The sequence below is a fragment of the Embiotoca jacksoni genome, unplaced genomic scaffold, assembly GCF_022577435.1.
Source record: "Embiotoca jacksoni isolate LCO1_2020_lvr unplaced genomic scaffold, fEmbJac1.0.p SCAF_12, whole genome shotgun sequence".
Lineage (NCBI taxonomy): Eukaryota > Metazoa > Chordata > Actinopteri > Embiotocidae > Embiotoca > Embiotoca jacksoni.
Window position 1 is genome coordinate 5,477,501 of NW_027185252.1, and position 20,803 is coordinate 5,498,303.

Genomic DNA, 20,803 nt, shown 5'->3' on the forward strand with positions numbered 1-20,803 from the left:
TGATCTATTGTTTGCAGCAAGGGCGCTGCATCCAACTCCTCTGGCATGTCAATATATCAAAGACACCAAAATAAATGACACCATCTGCCACAAGATATTTTACAGATACAAATTACGTCATTTGTAGTTCTTTGGCTTAATAAAAGCATTAAGAGCAGTTATGTACCCAAGCAAGTATGTGTGAACAGAGAGCACACACACACACACACACACACACACACACACACACACACACACACACACACACACACACACACACACACACACACACACACACACACACACACACACACACACACACACACACACTGTTCCCACCGAAGGTCTGGAATCTGTCAAAGCCCCCATTGCAATTACCTTTCAATGTGGGAAAAACGCATTACGTCTGTGCTGTGAAATGAACGCTGTTATTTCTACAGGGCTAAAAGCCTATCTTCTACACTGTGTACAGCAGTATATATCCTGCAGCCTGGCTCTGTGCCTCTGCTCAGTTCTCCCTTACAGATTATGAAAGATATTAAGTGGATGTTGAGAAGCTGATCTGCAATCAGCAACGAAAGCTATTTTTACCTTGGCACAGGTCTGACTGAAAGTGTTTCTCCAACACTGCAACGCCACAGTAGAATTAAATGGGTATTTAATGTTCACACAGCCTAACATGCTGTAGGAGCTGAGTTATTATGATCAACGTGCACAGTTCAATCGTATTAAATCATGTAACTACAATGCCTGAGCCAAGATTGAAGTCTGTGGTCCTGTCATGAGACAGAATGGGATCTTTTACTCTCACACTAAGTTGGAAACTCACAATAAAATGTGTGTTTAGGTTTAGACATCAGACTGAACCGTACAGACAGTAACAATAACAGAAAAGCAGCCTATGAGAAGTCACTGAGGAAATCTATTGTTTATTATTGACATCAGTATCAAATTAAACGTGTCTCCACTTTGTATAGTAGGTTTACTCGTCCAAGATAATGTAGTAATCTGAATTATGTTCATGTGACTTGATCAGAAATAGCTGAGGTTGACGATATCCGGTCATGGAAGAAGCATTAATTTAAGCAAAAATAAGCGGCAATGGCATGGAACCAAGTAGATTTACTAAAGTATTGTACTTCAGAATAACTTGAAGGTATTTGTACTTCACAAGAGTATTTTCATTTTATGCAACTTTACACTTTACTCCACTCAGAGGCAAATATTATTCTTTGTTCTCCACTACATTTGTCTGACGACTATAGTTAGTTTGTATTTTGATTTTGAATTAGAATTTTTCTGATGAACTGGAAGATTAAGTGTTTATTTATGGCTTGAGAAAATTCTCCCACTTCTTAAAATAAATAAATTGAAAAACCCTCTTGGATTAGCTGGAAAATGTATCGTCACATGACAGAAAACAGAACTTGTTGACTTTTTTTTAGATTTGTGGTTCTCACAGGAAGCGACTTTTACTGCACAATGAGTACGTCTACCTTTAAAACTTTAAATACATTTAGCAACTAATACATAAATACTTTTATTCAAGTAAGGTTTTGAATGCAGCATTTTAACTTGCAGTGGAGTATTTTTAGAGTGTGACATTTGTATATTTTATTAAGTGAAGGATCTGAACACTTGTTCCACTGCCAAGAAGGAAATGTAAAAACAATCCATCAAAAGTCCTTTAACTAATGCCACTTAAATAACAACTGCCAGGGCATACTTAAAGCAGAATATTATAAGATCATACTCTTAATGTTATTGGATTATTAATACACCAATATCTAAAAAGCATTTTGTTGTTGTAGCTGGCAATAATTCATAAACTAATCAAATATTCTGTCTCAACTAAATGGAGTAGAATTATCAAGAAGCATGAAACTTAAAAACTCAAAGTACAAATACCTGAACTGAAGTAAATCAGTTACATTCCCTCACTGTTCATATTCATTCATGTTATTCCATGCTGTGCACCCTTGTTGTTGATTTGACTTTCAAGTCCTTCTAATAGGCACAACAGGGCGTCCAGGGGAGGACAGTTTTACTTGCGTTCATAAAGGAGATGGACTGGCATGCTCATAAAATATGCAAAGTTATAATTGTACGGTCTGTGATGTTGAGATTGCCTACTGAGCAGCATAAAATCCATATCTATCTGTGTGAAGGCAGAATGTGAGGCTGCCATGCATAAAGAAACATATCAGGGGGAGATGAACAATAACTCTTGAGCTGAAATATTAATGTTGCTGTAATCCTTTAAATGAGCATCATATTTTGACTGATATAGAAATCTCTCCAAAAAGCCTGCTGGTTGGATAACACTTAGGTATGAGTCAGACTACTGGAACAGGCAATTTGTTTAAGAGAAGAAAACAAATGTTCCTAAATCAACAGTCTTAGATAAAACCTCGAGATTTTAAAGCTTTTCATAACAACAGAATCAATAGAAGAAAATGCAATAAATAATACATCTATAAGGGATTCAGAGGCAGAAGAGCTGGTGGATTATGAAAGCAAGTCACTACATTTCTGTCTATTTAAGATGCCTGGCAGAGGTCACATCAATAGCATCTCTGTTGTTCCAGACCTGACTAATGGAGAGAAGAGACACAACTGTTGTTTCAGACCTCCCTAATGGAGAGACGGAGCTCTTCATTTCCTCTGAGGCCATTCTCATTGTTTAACCATCCACCAGCCTGCAGCCCCCCACACCTCACCACCACCACCACCACCCACCACCCACTACCCACCCCACCCCTCCCTAACACAAGTCGAAAAACACATTATGTGACATTCCAGAAATAAAATAACACGAATTATTGATGACCATAACCATCCAAAGAAGCTGAATTTGATTACGATGTGAGCCATAACAGGATATGGCTCCTGTGTTGGGTGGTCTCTTTCCCTCTCCCCCCCCCCCCCCTCTCTCTCTCTCTCTCTCTCTCTCTCTCTCTCACAGTGTGTCTTTCTCTCTCCCATTCAAATTCGAGGCATGCTCAAACATCTAATAGATTTTTCCACCCCGGCACACAATTTACTGCTTACAGATTTAGAATTCTCTGGCTTCCGGCCAGGCCACAGTCAGAAGGGAATTAATGATATGAGCACATCAGTGAGGAAAAACAGCTTGTGATTCTCTCTCCTACAGGTCTGAGCATAATGAAGAAGATACTGCCATAAACCCAGTAAAAAGGGAAAAAATAAAGCATACCAGAGGAGGACAGAAAAGGGGAGGGAGTGAGAGAGGCACATAATCAATACAAACACTCCATTAAATTACTTCAAAAAAGGGATTTTGTACAGTTTCTCAAATTAGTTCCACGTAAAAAGCAGAAGGGGAAGCAAATATGTTTGAGGGGCGGAAAGCAAACAAGTGCAAACGATACAATCTGCCACATACTCTGAACGGAGGAGTACAGCGGTAGTGTGTCTTACAAAAGCACGGCATTCTTTCTCCGTCAGAGTCACAACATACTATTACTCTTGTAACACAACAACCCCGTTGTCTTTATCTTTTCCAGGAAGCCGCTTCACTCCTTCCCACGTCGCAGTCGAAATATAAAACAGTTCCACGTGTGATAGTGACTCAAAGTCCCAAATATTGTTCTGTATTGTCACCAAGACAAATCAACCATGAGGAGACAGCATCTGTCTGTTTCCTTATCACAAGTTCCTACCCACATAAACATTCAGTGACGCTCTGAAAAGGGACAGAATCTATCCTCTACATCAAATTGAAATGTTCCGACTGAAATATTGTCAGGATATCAGCTCGGGTATATGTGCCAAGCCTGGCATACAGATCAGATGTTGCATCAGAGAGAAATACAGTGGTTCTATCCCCGAGCGGGCGAGGCTGTTAAAGAATCTTGAAACAGCAGCTACGTGCCTCGCTGGACTATTGTGCCTTCAAGCTCAATCAATATAAGTGACAAAAAAGTGACAAAACTAAATGTACTCAACAAAGGTCAGCATTTACACTTAAAAGCTGCAGTGTGCCGTTGGTGTACACTATGATTGCCTATGATTGTGTGATGCAACACACAAAGAAAAAAAGGGGGCACTCAAAGTTCTCGTCTTTTTTAGAAAGAATGTATTTTTTTGTGTTGCTGTCTGTCTGCTGCAGCTCAACACAGAAACAACATCCAGGAAACAAAGAACTAAAATAATGAGAAGATACAACAGCCCGACTGATACTGGAATACTAATATCAGGAGGGGGAAGGAAATGCATACAGGCCTATTGATATATCAACCGATTTGTTTTTATAAATATGCTGCAGGTAAATTATTTACAGAAATTTCTTTTGCAATGATCCCTAAAATGTGGCTATAAAACTATTTTCATACCTGTGACAAAGATATAATAAAGGCAGGATATTTTACAGTTTATAGTGCATTGAAACAGTAAACTTCACTGGGAATTTATTGATTATAACTAACTATAAAGCACAAACACACAAATATAACAACTACTAATTTACACCACGCCAACATATACGCCGGTACCGTTATATCTGTAATAGGCCAATAAAATTGTCCAGATGATATATTAATTGAGAAGATACTCACTTAATAGAATTAACTCACAATGCAAAAGCTACATATTAGTTTGAGGTAATAAAAACATTAACCCATCCTTTAAATTGGCAATAAGAAGTTGCAGTTTGAAGTATCATTTCCTGTTTGTATAAACTGGTCAAACATGTTTATTTTTTGCACACTACGTTCAAAACTAGTCTACTGTGAATCACATAGAGCAGCACATCCTGTATATAAGGCAGGAATTAAAGAACTGCCTATAATGTGATTATTATACAGATTAGTTTGCAGTAAAGGTCAGCCATTTATTGTATCATTTGGTGGTTTGATCCCTGACATCATTTGTTCATATCGTACCCTTGAGCAAATCGCTGCACTACAAATTGCTCCTTGTGAATATGTAAGTCCATTTTAGACAAATGAATATAGCCTGAAATGTACCGCATGCATGGTGATGAAGGTCAGTTATTATGGATTATTGGGGGGGCGGGGAGGGATCCATAAATTAATTCATTTAAGCATACAATTCACAACAAAGTGCACTTTGATTCAAATCTCTGTCGTGAAATTTGACTCTGGACATTGATGGAGGTTTTGGATGGGGAGCATCAATCAGAGTGAACTATTTGCAGCTTTTCATACAGCAAAGAGCTGCATGACAAACATGTATTTCCTTGAATAATAATAATAACAAGTGACCTTCATTTTCATCGCTAACTGAATACCCCATGAAAATGTTAATGTTTTGGGATATATAATCCATCATGCACACTCAACCTTTCCAAGATCCACTATATGAGTTGTGGGTCAAACACTAGAATTACAACATATTTTAAGCAGCCCTTCAGGAAGCATATATTTATCAGAGATAAAAAAAAAAAAAAAAAAAAAAAAAAAAAAATGGCCGATAATATTATTTTAATGTTTTTATCATTCATTTTTCAAAAGTTGATGCAGCACAAAAATAGTATTAAAAAGTCAAAGAGGTGGGCGAACTATTACGCAATTCACTGTATGTTTTTTCTTGCCAGCATGGCTCATCGCTCTCAGTGTTTTCTCAGAGGACCCTGATCCTGGTCGCTCCGAGGGATGAACCAGCTACAGATGATACTCAAGGTGGGGGCAGGTGTCATGAACACCATCTATGTTCTTTGAATGCAGGAGTCACAAGCTATGACTTTGTGTAATCCCCCGCGTCATTTCAACTCACAATCTCCTCACTGGCTTCCGCACTGAGGGCTTGAATTGAAGAAAGACAGGACAGAAATCCTATTGAGCTATTTTGTGAGCAAGAGCCATCCTTTCTGTTTTTGTTGTTTTTTTAATTTTTTATTATTTTCTTTCTGCAGCTCTCTGTTTCTCCTGGCACAAGCCAACAAACTGTATCAGCAGATACGGCTCTCAAACGCGCGGCCTCGTACTATACGACCAGAAACCAATTTCGTCAGGCAGCAATGAAAAAAAAGAAAAGAAAAAAAGAATCAGGCCAGTCCTCTGGGGAGAGATAGAGGGGCAGAATGTAAACTTCCCTGGCAAGCCATCCCTGGTGGATTGAACTGTAAAAAGAAGCACTAATACTCACTCCAATAGCCTACATGATAAACTGACTGAACAGTTTGCATTACCTGATTAAGTGAATTACATTACAGATTACATAAGGACTGCAAAATACCATACATCACTCTCGGTAGCACAGTGTTATCTTTGTGCCTTGGAATTTATGGGAAACGTATGCAATCCCATTAAATTTGTATGTTTCATGTAATTAAATGTCCTTTGTGGACCACAAAAGGGCTAATAACTGAGTTTTTAACTACTGGGGATCATTGAAAAAACAATAAACCGTGCATAAAATAGTAGTTCAACACTTTACAGCGCGATGCTGCGTTTTCCTCTGTTTTCAGTTTATATCTTAGGCTGAGCTAACTAGCTGCAGTAGCGTCACATTTAGCATGACGATATTGTTGATCTTCTCATCTAATTAAGGAAGTATTTAAGCATATATCTCAAAATGTCTAAGTAGTCCCTTAACAGAAGGATTTGAACTTCTTAAACTTTACAAAACAAATCTTTTTTATATACATTATTAAAGGACTCAATGTTATTCCATTTCTGCCACTCTTGGAAAGCCCTTTGTCATGAGGCCTGACTACAGCTGGAATTTGAATTATGACACCAATCGTTTCTCTGCCTCAGAAGCTTTTATTTGAGCAATCAGTGGTGCAGTACTGCAGCGAAGGTCACCTGTTTCTAATTAATTACTTGACTTTATGCAGGAATCTTTTGGTTTCAGTTTTTATACTTTTCTGACAACAAGATGCAGAGTTTTGTTACCTTGCAAACCCTAATGCCTCGTGTAATACAGATCACGAAAAAACAACAATTGTCATCCGTCTGTTTGAGACACATTTGTCTTTGTATTTTTCACATTTGTGAGACACAAGTACATAATAGTGTGCTTCATTCACATTGGCAGCATGCCAGGAAAAGTTAGGATATACACTTGGAAAAAAAAGAAAAGCAGTTTCCCTCGATAACAATGGCACATTTTATTGCTCTTTAGCTCACAATGGTTTTCTGTGTAGCTTGTGGTATTGCTGCAGTATCCTGTTATGGGGAACAGTCCAATTCTTCTGACATAGTTACACATCAGCCTGAGAATAACAATCAGCAAATACATCATTCAAGCAATACAGCGAGCAGCCGCTGCGGGCTAAAACTATCACAAAAAAAAAAAAAACCTAGCACTGTATCTGTCATAAAAGAGTCAGTTTAGTCAAATCGCCATCATATTACACAGAATTACAGACATTCAGCTACAGGACCCTTTAATGCTATATCTGATCTGCAGCTGCTGTGGTATGAATATTTCATTTTGGCATCGAGCAGCATTGCAGTGGCATATTTCATATTTCTATCCAAACCCCTTGCTCAGTAACGTTCATTTGCCTTGATGAATAAGTGATCTCTCTCACTCTCTCCCAAATTCCCTGCCCCTCTCATATTGTTAGACTGTCAACAACTGACACGCGCCAAAGATGTAGTGAACAAACAAACATAAGTGAGTGCACACCACTGATTGTCGGTGTGTAGCACGTGTGTACGGATGTGTGTGTGTGTATATGTGTGTGTCAAAGTCTGTGTGTGTGTGTGTGTCTCTGGTGCCCTGCCAGAGTCTGAGCCCGTTCTGCTGAGTGGGCAGATTCTCTGGCGTAGTGTCCCATCGGAGTGACAAGTGCATTTAGAAACAGCCTGATGGAGTCATTAACGGCAGCGCTGCTCATTAGCAACACGCGTGCACACACGCACACACTCAGCCGCTCAGTAACAATAGCGTTATCGTGAGGTTATTGCACCGAAAACAGTTAAAACTATAAAATCTAAACCGTACAGCGCATTTGTAGAAAGTCAAGATATGGAACATAATACCATTTAAGAAGTCCGTTGCCATGTCTATTTATGAATGCAAGCAATCACACCCACACCCACAAGCGCATTCACACAATATTGATTACTGGAATAACAACAAAGCATTCATCATTGATCTTCTTGTCCTTTTTGCGTATGAGATTCGAGCAATGTCGAGTAATCAAGGGCATTACAGCATCACACAGAAACACACACGCACACAAAAACAGCCTCTCTTCCCGGAAGAAAACACCACAAGACTCATCAATAAATCACCATTTTCTACAGAAATTGTCACATAATTTTAAGCCTGTAGCAGTTTCACTTCCGCCTAGGCTTTAGGGGGAAAAAAACGTGATTTGCACTGGAGCTAAAATTGTGGTTTAAATCAGCAGGATAACCCGACAAGCGGCACTACAATTGTACTGGTATTTTTAGCATGTTTGCTATGCTATCTAATACCAGTATAATCAGCATTAGGCATTACATCACAGCCATGTGAGAGAGAGAGGAAAATAAGTGGGAAACAGCTTCAAAGGGAACATAATGTTCTTACTGATTATTAGACTCAAATGCCAGAGTTTCCTATTTGCATCGCATGAGTCATCCACAGAGACATCCAGCTTTATGTTGGGCCTGATTCATGGTTAATGCTGTAGTGAGAACCCAAGAGCCCGGTTCAAGAATTGAGCATTCACTGACGCTTAATGGCATAGTGTACATGATGAATACACCAGACAACCATTCAGACACGCACAGCAATGATCCTTAAAGCTGCGGAGCTACACAGCCAATTATGATCTGAACTGATGGATAAGACGGTATCAGAGGTGCTTTAGACAGTTTGATGTGACTCAATTATTTAAAGACGCTGCCAGTTGAATTATGTGATTTTTGCAATGCTGTCTTTGTTGTTGTCACACTCAGAAAACAGAGCTGTTACACTGTAAGATGGTAATGTGCTGGCAAACACGCTGCCATTACCTCTAGCCTGCCTCTATTAGTGTGATTCTCAGCTCATTATATCGGGAGTAATTCCAACTACATACTGATGAATTACTCCAGTCAAAACAACACTTGTTAAACCAACCAAAGGACAATAAACGTAAGATGATTTATGGCGAACACAGGACACAAATACATAAACATTCAACACAACAGCCCGGAGAAAATTGAAACACTGCAGTAACCTTTGGAAATGTACGGGGGAAAAAAAGAAAAAAAAAGAAATTGAGTTTTCTCCTTGCGCTCACCTAGCTGTGCTCTCTCCCTCTGGACATCCTTGAAGTTGAGTCCGCTGGTCAGGGTGCTCTCCCTGTAGCGGTGCAGGGCCTCCCGCCTCCCGTTGGTCCCCAGCTCCCGGAGCACGGAAGGTTTCAGAGGCTCGGCTTTCAGACCGTTGGCCCATCCTGAGAAGTCTGGTACCGTCCACTTCACCAGGTCCTCCAGCCGTACAATCACCTTCTCAGATACAGCAATCACCTCGTGCTGAAAAGAGGCCGGGCAGAATCAGGAGAACACGAGGAGTTACATAAATGCAGCTGTGAAAAGTTAATGCTTCATTTACTTCAACCACAGTTTCATGACTCTGAAATGTGTTTGAACAGACACATAAACATTTCAAAACAGCACATCTCCAAGTATGCAGACATGCTATTCTTCCAGTAATAACTGAGATTGACAGTAAACAACTCTGGTCTGTGAATAATTACACAACTAATTTGGATTTAATAGATTAGAAAAAAACACCAAACAAACTAACAAAAAAAAAGGACAATTACTCCCGACAAAACGGCACATAAGCAAACAATAAAACTTCTGAGACAGTATTTTTTACAGAGAACTAAAAGGTGTAGGCTACAAAACTTACGGTACCTACCATTTCTTTTGACATCTCAAGTCACATCAGACCATTATACACTATAAATACTTTATTCGTATTCAGATCCAAATATATATACAATACTCCCATACAAGTGAAAGTCCTGGTAAAAGTACACAACTAATATCATCCAAAAGTATTTAAATTATCAAAAGTAAAAGCAATAATTACACATAATAGTCATATTATTAAAGATATATGGTTGTGATATTACAGTATGAAATAGGATACAGCTTATGTAAACAGCATTTTATTGTTCATCAATATTGAGCAAATATTTGAGACAATATACTGTGTATACTACTGTGTTGATTAATAGTACTATACTGCATCAAATCATATGATAACTAAGTCACAGTGGACTTTAACTAAGATGAAAATAATCAAAGTCAAAGGCTGGTTAAAAAACAGGATTAAAATTGGAATCCAAATCAAAGCTAGCAGAGTAAACAGGACCAACAACAGAACGTCCTTATTTATCAGCTAAATTGGTATGTGCATCAAGTAGCGTTATGGCTGTGGATGCACATTAATGTAAGTAAATTACAGCAGCATGAATATGGATGATGCGGATGATTGCTGAATTGAATTTATGCCAGGAGTTAAATCAATGTCAACGAGGACGTAGGTGTTTTAGACTTTTTGATTAGCGTTTAGGAAGTCGGGCTCCTGATATTCACCATGAATGTTGAGATTTTACGCTTTTAAATAGCAAGTCACACTCAGTGGCTTTGATTGCACCTTCAAAGTGCAGAAGAGCGGATGAAATGTAATTTGTCGCGGTGAGAGTGTAATGAATGAACAGGAAAAAGCTGTGTGCCAGAGGTCTCTCTGACGCACAATAAAACCAACGTGGCACTGTCGGGAAACTATAAATGTAAATCTATAGCACTGATGTGCATAGTTGACACAGAGGTAAGGTCTTGTGCACATGCTTTAGTCTGTTCAGTTGGCTTACTTAATAAGATTTGTTCTCCCTTCAGTGCTGCAATCCTTTTTTTTTTTTCTAAGGTTGATTCAGGCCCTTTTAATAACTCTCGTACTACAAGTCCAGTGGAGAGGGAAGGAAGCGGGGATGCTTAAATGTGTTTCCATTTGAAGGGCTAATGGCTGAAGTGCTTGTTACCAACAGAATAGAGAGCTGTGCTGTAAGATGGCTATTACAGAAACAGGGAAATCTGGAGGACAGATGTGTACAGGCAGAAACGCAGACACACTGAGTGGGTCTCTGATGTTTACCTTAGTTATCTCCAATTTACCAGGCATCTGACTGCCTGTATGCACCCCCCCCCCCCCCCCCATGAGCTTATATATTACTGGCATTAAAATAACGCTCATTTATGTCATATTGACATATTTATGTGTGTAAGTAGAGGCTAGACGTTATAAAGGTGCACTTAAACAATCCAATAAAAATCCAACTCTGCGGAAAATCCTGCCTTTGTGAAGCTTTAAATGTTAAGATTAGCCTTTTACGGCATTTTAAGCTGCATGTTTGAACAGATTATTTCAAAGTGTTTCTGTTATTTTGTCACCACATCCTCAAAACAAACTCATGACTTTTCAACGTTTCAGATTCTCCCCGAGTGCTCTGTCTATACAATTACCCATATTCAGTTCTCACATCATCTGCAACTACAGGCATATCAAATCCCAACCAGTTGGAGACAGTATTTCCTTATAAAGGAAAAGCCTGCAAGGGATAGCTTGATATAGCTGTGCCTCCCTCACTAAGTAGAAACATCAAACATGGGTTTTCGGTCTTCTTATAATGAGCTGTCTTCAGCTGTCAAGTAGTGGCGGGTGGTTGTAACCGGCTTTCCATGCAATGAAAAACTGACTGCTGTTTCTGCTTTCAGAAAAGCAGGCCATTTCAATAATGCAGAGGAACAGTAAATAGCATTCAGCCTCCAGCCAAAAACCACATTGTACTGTATCTCCACAGCATTATCTACTGTACTTTGATGCAATCTGTTGACTGTACATAGAGAAACAATACCATAAGATAATTCGGTCGAGTCCCTTCAAAGCAACAAAACAATGCGCTGAATGTTCTGCTGGTGATGCACAGGATGAGTCAAACAGCAATCCTTCAAGTATTCCAATAACACACCAGAGCATACACACAGCAAACCTTAAAAGCACACAGCCATTCCCTCTATATTAATCAGTTGAATGACACAGTGCCTTGTGTGAGTGTCAACAGATCCTGTTTGGGGACTTGTTCAGCTTGAGAGCAAAACACAACAGGTGAGCGCAATTCAGCAGCTGTCAACACAGTCCAGAATATAATCAGTCTATGAACAGAGGCACAGCTCTGAAAACAGGCTACATCCATTAACTTTGCCATAGACTGTTTTTCTTTGCCTTTTCTTTTTGCTTTACCAGCCAACTTAACGTCAGCCAAAGATTGCGAGCTGGAGCAGGAAGATGAATATTGGCTTGTGGTTTGCATAAGTCATGAGATTTGGTTGAGAAACGTGCAGTCAAATACTGTAGAATTAAGAAATGGGCTGTGTTTCTGTGTAAAGGGTTTCTCAGAAGCAGCCAGCCCCAGTCAATTATTGAGAAACGATCACAACAGCATTGCACCAACCTGGTTTGCCACTACATTGAGAAAAATGCAGTGTGGCCAAACAGCCAGAACCCAAGCAGATGTCTGGGCCAAACACTCAGGTAGGCTGGAAAGAGCAGAAATTATTCAAATTTAAGAAGCTGGACCAGTGAATGTTTGAGATCCAAGAGACAGAAAATTACTGTTTTGATAGCTGCTGATCAACAGTGACAGATATCCTCTGGTTGTGCTTTCTTAAATGTGAGTGTTTTCTACTGAATATCTTTGGGATTTGGACTGTAGGTTGGGCAAAACAAGAAATTTAAAAGCATCAACTTGGGAATTGGATAGACCAAAGGTTCCCGAACCAAACTGAATTTACCAACACATACCAACAGTTTTTTACATGAAATAAAATTGACATATTTAACCACGCAGTAGCCTCAGCAGGGCTAAATAACAAACAACAACATTTATTGGTAGATGTGGCATCACTCTGCAGCTAAAATTAGATAGGCGTCGTCTGATCTGTCAGGTCCAGTGTTGTCACCTGCTTATAAACAGTTTTTAGGACTTTGTAGTAATTTCAAAATTCCATTAATGCTGATTAATAAAAACATCAACATCATCAAGCTAATGTTAGCTTCATCCTACGTCAAAAAGTCACCAAGCAGGGGCAAATTTTATTTCAAAATGATTTAAATCAACTAATTAATTCCTTCATCATAATGTGATGTCTATGTGTAATGACGGTTGTCTGTAATAAAAATTTGAGTATGTAAGTTGGAGTGCGATTTTTCAGCTTTTCAGATGGGCTCGTGTACCACGAGGTGGAGCCTTACCTACCACCAGTAGTACATGTGGAACAGTTTAGGAATAATAATTGGGCAAATTATTATTAACAACTTAAATGAAGAATCTATTACCAATATTGCTGTGGAGTAATTTTCTGTCAAAGCTATTAAGTGACTGATTGCTTCACTGTAACTCTACTGAGATGAAACCTTCCAGCAGTGTTCAGCAGCATTGCAGGGGTCTTCGACTCACTGCTTGGATTTTGGCCTTCAAAGATGTGCTTTGGAAACTCGGGGCCTCGCTCCTCTGTAAATGCCGCCCATCCACACTGTGCTGTCATTTCGACTTAGGCAGTTGATAGTTTAGCAAAGCGGCAGACACAGCCAGCAGGCCACTTGATAATATAGGTCAGAGGACTGCAAGCCCACAGCCAAAAGGTGACACTCCACATCAGCAACATACCAAACAGCATGGTGTCATTTCAGTGACACTTCCTACACACATGCATTAAAAGCATTTATACGCTCTGAATCCTGCACTAAATATCTTATGTGTTGGTGTCATTTTACCTCGGGTACATCAATAAACACATAGACACACTAACTGCTCCTTTTATGGTTGAAGTTAAAAATGTAAGGTAACACATTAACAGCTAAATGTTACATTCTGTCTCCATTCTACTATCAATAATTCATGTTATTACTGCAGCAGCATGATATCTCCAAAAACATTACTGAGTGAATTTATTGCTATGACTGCACATAATGGACTGAAAGCAGGGGGGAAAAAAAACAGACTTCTGCTGTGAAACTGTAGATAACTCTGTTCCAGCAACCCATGACTCCGGCAATCTCATTGAAATTAAACTCACTAAAATCCATATCATTCAATTTATATGGATGCGGTGGGGTTCTGGTGGCAAAAACAGCACATGAGGGACGTTCCCGATTCTATATTCGGTGATCCAATTAGAAACAATGCACCCTGAAATATTCCATATCACTCCGAACAATTCTCTGCGAGAAATCCACGCCACTGTGCGCGAACACTGAGGCAGGCATTCCTGACTGTCAGCGTTCTGCGGCGGAGCGTCTCATCGCTCAGACAGGACTTTCAGCTTGGAAGTCAAGGGGTGCACCATCCCAGTGGGTGGGTGTCTTTCTATAACGTGGGCACACACATTGACACACACACACACACACACATACACACACACATACACACACACACACACACACATACATACACATACTCTGTGCTCCTGTTATGCTGGGAAGGTTTCAGCCTGCTGCCTCAGAGAGGTCAGCGCTGGAATTCCTAAGGCCAAAGGAGATTAGTAATTGAGTAATGGACATGGTGACATGGACAATGAGGAGACAGAGAGGGCAAGAGAGGAAGAGAAGTGGAGGGAAAGAAGGAAAGAGAGAGAGAGAGAACGAGGGTATGAAACACAATATGAGTTCATTATCTATCTCCCCTCCCCATGACTGACCTTGGCTTCAGTGTCCCAAAACAAACTTATCTGGGAATTAAAAAGGAGCTCTGGGGAGTGAGCCAGGGACAATTGAATCAGAGTATGTTTTCTGAGACTTGCCTTAAGACTACAAAGAGTTCAAGGTACGGCATTTAAGAGGTGAGAGTTATTGTACATAGTGTTCTGCCACTTAATTCATGCAGTTTATTCATATGCATAAAAGTTGCTGTAAGATCGGCGGGGTGCTGCACTCATCTTTTATTCACTGATTCCATTAAGAGATTGCTTTCACATGAGCCGGGCTGATATATGAACTTAGCATTCTTTTTGCAGTTATAATGACATCGGAAAATAGGCAGATAACAGGGGTTTTCAAAGCCTTTTCTGAAGGTGGGTGAGGCATCCATCATGTAAGGTGACACCACGAAAAAGCTGCGTCAGCTCCCTTGAATCACTGCAGCTTTGTATCCTTGTATTTTGGCAAATGCACACGCACACAAAAACGCCTGATGATACCACAGAAACCGTGAGTTAAAGATTTAAAAACATTGTCTGGAGTATTAAGCAAGAGCGCCTCGTCTGTGGCTGCATTCTCCTCAAAGGTTATAATAACGATCCACTGTAGCTGGGGGCACTGGAGTCATGCATCAAGGCAAATGTTTGCCTGTTCAAGTGGTTAGTCAATGACAAAGTGGGAAAAAAACAACGAGCTGAAGAGCACCAAAAGTCTCTTGTGTGTTGACAAACAGGCGCTGCTGTAACATATCATTACTTAGGCTGCAAAGACACAAAACAATTTGGCAAAAAGGAACAGAATCTGAATGTTTGTGTTTTTTTTTTATAGCCTTTGAAGTCCAGAGTATTACATTTTAAAGGTTTTAAATTACACTATCCTAAAAAGCTGGTAATAATTTACATGCTATTTCAGCAATGGTGAGGAATTCACTGGAGGGCAGTGTTCAGAGTTAATGACTTGTTCTGCGGCAGGAGGAGGCATACATACGCGCGTGCCACACATGCACACTAAACACCCCACCACCACCACCACCACCACCTCTAAATTCCTGCCATTGTTGCGTGAATGGAGAGATTTGGTATAATGCACACACCGGCCAAGACAAGAGAGCACTATGGACGCACTAAAAGAAAAAAAAAAAAGAAAAAAATCACTGTAAAAATGTGCCCTATCACATTTACACTCAAGTCATTCAGCAGAACGACCTTATCCATCAAAATGCTGGTCGCATATCTAAGCCACTTACACTTAACTCAACCAGCATCCCAGATGCCTGAATTACCCATTCAGGGTTTTTCCCTTAGGAAAAATCAAAGAAGCAGCAAATGAATACAATCTAATTTCCCTACAAGCTGGCTTTCCAAGCACTGAAACACATGCATGGACTACTGCCATGTACTGAAGAAATGGCTCTGGATGCATGCCAAAGTGTTTTCCACAGCAATCAATACTGGCCTACTGCTGCAGTCCCAAGCCTGTCAGTGTGTGTATGTTGTGTGTGTGTTGTGTGTGTGTGTGTGTGTGTGTGTGTGTGTGTGTGTGTGTGTGTGTGTGTGTGTGTGTGTGTGTGTGTGTGTGTGTGTGTGTGTGCGCATGTGTGTGTGTGTGTGCCAAAGCCTTGTCAGCTAGAGGGACAGAATAGAGGAGAAGAGAGGTCAGATGAAATCAGAGGTGATGATAATAGCACATTAATATAACATGATCCAGAAATATTCTCTGCGGTTGTGAATTCCCATTAAGAGTGCCTTGCTGTATTTGCGGTGAAGTGGGATATATAGTATAAGATAAGCATAGGCAATTAACCGCCTGAAGCAGAGTATACAATAATGTGTGTGTGTGTGTGTGTGTGTGTGTGTGTGTGTGTGTGTGTGTGTGTGTGTGTGTGTGTGTGTGTGTGTGTGTGTGCGTGCGTGCGCGTGTGTGTGTGTATGTGTGTGTGGTGAGCTGTTTTCTACAACAGCTCTCTCCTGAAAAATGGGGAGTCCGAAAACAGAAAGTATCACAGCGTTACCAGCGAGAGAAGCAGGCCATTTGGAGTGAGAAGAAATAACTCAATGAGTTTTAAAACACATGTGACTGTTTAGTCAGTGGCAGTTTGCAGGCAGACAAATAGAGCAGAGGCCCCAATAGAGGGTTTGTCATAATGGGTGAGCAACCCGACACAAAGCCTGTTTAAAGAGCAGGCTGAGCTCAACTGGTGGGGGTAAACACCGCTTGTCAGGCCGAGATACAATTAAAAGTAGAGTTTCCTCCACATATGGACTTAATAATTAACTTGGTATAAATAGATTAATAAAACTTCTCTGGATCTGTTTATCAACTAGTCAGCAAACACAGGCGCCGAGAGCTGCATTTATTCAATGAATCATTATTTCCAGCCAAAGCTGACTGGATCTAAAGCTGGCTGCGTTTAAAAGGAATTGACCCCCAACCCTGTGACAGAAGAAAAACAAGCACAGTAGGTCATGGGTTAGTTCCTCTTGTCATTGCATGGCACAGCAAAACATGGCAAACATAGCGCAGGAGCGGCTGTGAGCAAACAAATACCTGAGAAATAACCAGGAAATTACATCATACCTCAGCACAGAGAACACAAGTGAATCAGTAATCCAATTCTAGAAAGCTGCTTCAATATGAGACTGTTCGGATGTCTTGGAAAAAAAGTGATGCCTGTTGGTATTTGAAGGATATTGGCTCCAGGCTTGAGATAATAGCTATCTAGAAGATACAAGGCGTGATTTCTAAGAGAAAGGGAGCGACCCGGCACCAGCTGTTTACATGTCATAAGTCACACTGTTTCTGTTTTATGTTGTGTGAACATTTTCAAGACTAAATCAAACATGATGTAAGAAAAAAAAACAAAAAAAAAAAACGTTCAAAGCCACAATGAGACCAAGCTGGTGCTTTACCTCTTGACGCTGTCTCTGCCCATTTGGCATTAAAACCTTATGAAAACAGCACACTTCCTGAGAGCTGTAAGTTATCAAGTTCATATCTGTATGAGTCACTGGGCTAATTTGAACTCCTGATTTCCAGCCAGTCAATCACAGATTTACAGTTCAGTGTGGCTCCACAGCCATTAATCTGCCTTTATACACTCCCAGTCCTGAAGAAAAATAACTAATGTGAAGTTTGTAAATTCCACTTCTCAGCGTAGCTAAAAATGAACTCTTCTCTCTTGTTTACCTTTTCACACAGATCACTCAGGGGCAGAGTTTAAGCGCCAATGACTTTTAATGTTTTTGTGGGGCCAGTTCACCCTTCCTGTTTGTTTTTTGGATTATGGCTTGCATCTGTAAACGCTCCTAGCTGACTCATGCAGTGCAGATTAGTGTTATGGAGCAAAGTCAGCGAGAATCTGAATGGGCTCGGTGAAGGTCATAAACTGACTTGAAGTTGTCAGGGCAATTTCCACTGTGTAATATATAGTAAGTAGTGCGATTCGCTGAGAGCAGAACGTTTGACAAGCCCTTTAATTGAGGTCAGCCTGCAGGCACCTTCATTGCACTCAAACATTTCATCCCCAAATTATATTATTTCAATGTCTTGTCTGTTCTATAATCTGTCCAACTTCAAAGCAAGTGTACCTCGCAGGATCGGGTGCTGCAATGCATAATTTATGCAGGGAAACTGCTTGCATTCCTCCTCAGATGATTTAACTGTTAACAAACACACAAACTCACGCAGATGATTTCACTTTTGTTTCTTTTCCTTCTGTGTTTCCCCTCATGTGAAAAAAATGTGAGATTTCATTTGCATTGGCAGCGCAGACCTTCTGGTAGTTCAATATAATATTTTCCAGATATACTCAATGGACTGGAATGTAAGCACTTTGCAATGCAAATACGTCTTTGGGAAAGGGGCGGAGCTGACATCTCGTTGGGCAAGTGTGGCCTCAGAATCGGCAATGCACACACTCAAAGTAATTACTAAATAATTGCAGCGTGTTAACGACTGAAGCGAGGGGGCTTCAGGAGATGATACCCGTTCATAGAAGAATTCACAAGGATGATAGCTTGTCTAAGCGGCAGGCCATAAATAGCCACCTTTCTCATGAAAGGGAAATGTGATAGCCACTCTATTACTCAAGAGGAAAGAATGTAAGTAAACCATCAGCGGAAGAGTCAAGTACAAACACGGCTTTGTCCTTCCCTATAAACAATATAACAGCAGCAGAGAATCATTTCCACGCAGCCGCGAGTGATCAAAAGCAGAGAGCAGTAATTAAAGTGCTGTTGTCGTATCGGAGAGAAAACAACACATCGTTATGAGGAAAAAAAAACCTCTCAATAATCAGAGTAATGCCATTCAGTGCAGCGATGTAACCGGATCACAAGCGCCACATATGGCCACAGTCAATCATAACTATTGCTTTCCTGTGCCAACAACAGCGTAATGTAACACAGAGGCGTTTTAAGTGCTGCCTCAAATGTGAGCAGACAATATCGCATTGTTGAGGATGGAAATGTTCACATGGAAAATTATGCAAAGCGTGGAGAGTAGTTTAAACGTGTCAGCGCTGGCTTTGCTCCGCCACGCTTTATGACTCGCTCTGCCTCTTTCAACATCAGCAGGCATTACAAAATATCTAATAACTATCGTAGCGACCGATCTGGGCCAGTTTGATCCCATGCATTCATTAGCGTTTCGCAATTTCCGCCCATATGTCAGCATTTGACACGCTTTACCAAGAAATGAAATGACAGAGCCCAGGCGCAGGATTCTTGCGGATTTTCCCCTTTATATCACAATTAACCCCATACAGCGCAGAGGCAGCCTTATTGAGCGCAGCTGGGCAAGTGCACATTCAGCAGTTGACACCACAATAGACAAATAGGCTAAAGTAAAACTAGAGAACAAATACCGCTGCAGGTCATTCCTTTTACTGCTCGAATACATCAATGTCAGTATCAATGCATGCGTTTATGAATGCCTCTGTCACCGGAGACATCCACCGCCAACTCCTAATGCAGTAAAGATGCTGTTTAATAAAATCCTCGCGAACACGGAGAAAATAGACACGAATAAAAAAATCCCAATGATTCACGATTATTCGTCAGGCAATTGATGTTCCTACCTCTCCGTGAGTGACTGTCCGTCCCTGGGGAGTATCCTCGGGTAGAAAATAAAGTTTGGAGCTTGATAAAAGTTGCTTGCTTGTTCTTTCTTCCCAGAGCAGCTGAAGCTCCGCTATGCAAATAGGATCCTCTGGTTTACATCTGACGAAGAAAAAGTCTCCGAGAGACAGAATTCTCGGCTTGCCGTCCCGGTTAAATTTAAAGGCTTTATAGAATATATATGGTCCATGTAAACCGCAAGACGAGCCCACCCACTGTGGAGGAGAAAAAGACAAACAGATAAATTAATGAATGGCTTATCGACACTACTGGTAAACAAATCGCAACCGATCGGACATAAACATTTCAAACGATCCTGCTTCAATTACGCACGGCTGGCAAATATCACATCAGGGGATCTCAGTTTTCTGAACATAATCAGTATCATGTAACTATTTTTAGATGTTCAACATATGACACATATGTGGTCATACTAAATGCACTATGTCAAAGTTTTGTGGATTTGGCACACGAGTACAGTTTACAAGAGCCTAAAGGTGGCGATTAGCGCAATGTGAAAATAAAATAAATCGACAGTCGATAACAAACGTTACCTTCAGTGAGTTCGGCTCCATCTCGACGTTATGAATTGATTAAACTCAACACGCTCTCCAAACTTGCTGGCTTGAATGGATTGCCGAAGGTCCTGCAAGAGACATATTTCTGTAGAGTTTAAAACATCGTGTTTTAGTAATAAAATGTACGCAGAAAAATTGGTTTCATTTTTAAATACACTGCCAGAATCGTTGCATGCGTCTGTGTATTAATTTAAGGAAGTAAATCTTGTGATTCTGACCCTTTCAGCGCATTTCTACGCAGTGCAATTGTGTGTTTAGGCAAAATATTACAATATAACTATGAAATCATAAAACATTTTAATAATCAGCGAGAGGTAGTTGTATGTAAAAATAAAAAACATAATTTCATTCAAATTATCTGCCCACAGAAGCTGAATTTGTGCTGTTATTCTGCGTTAAGGGGCTTTTCTACGACCATGCATCTTCCAGGACTTCTGTAAAAGACGTTCAGTA

At 40.3% G+C, this 20,803-nt stretch overlaps 1 protein-coding gene across 1 annotated transcript in view; it reads right to left on the reverse strand.

Annotated features, from left to right (window-relative positions):
- arid5b (AT-rich interaction domain 5B) overlaps window positions 1–20,390 on the reverse strand; it is a 77,208-nt gene extending 56,818 nt beyond the window's left edge. The window contains exons 1-3 of the mRNA XM_069144392.1: window positions 20,327–20,390; window positions 19,733–19,987; window positions 9,188–9,422 (exon numbers count right to left, since the gene is read on the reverse strand). Of these exons, the coding sequence (XP_069000493.1) occupies window positions 9,188–9,422; window positions 19,733–19,987; window positions 20,327–20,347 (511 nt within the window). The 5' untranslated portion in view covers window positions 20,348–20,390. The remainder of the gene's footprint in view (window positions 1–9,187; window positions 9,423–19,732; window positions 19,988–20,326) is intronic.
- Window positions 20,391–20,803: the final 413 nt, after the last annotated feature.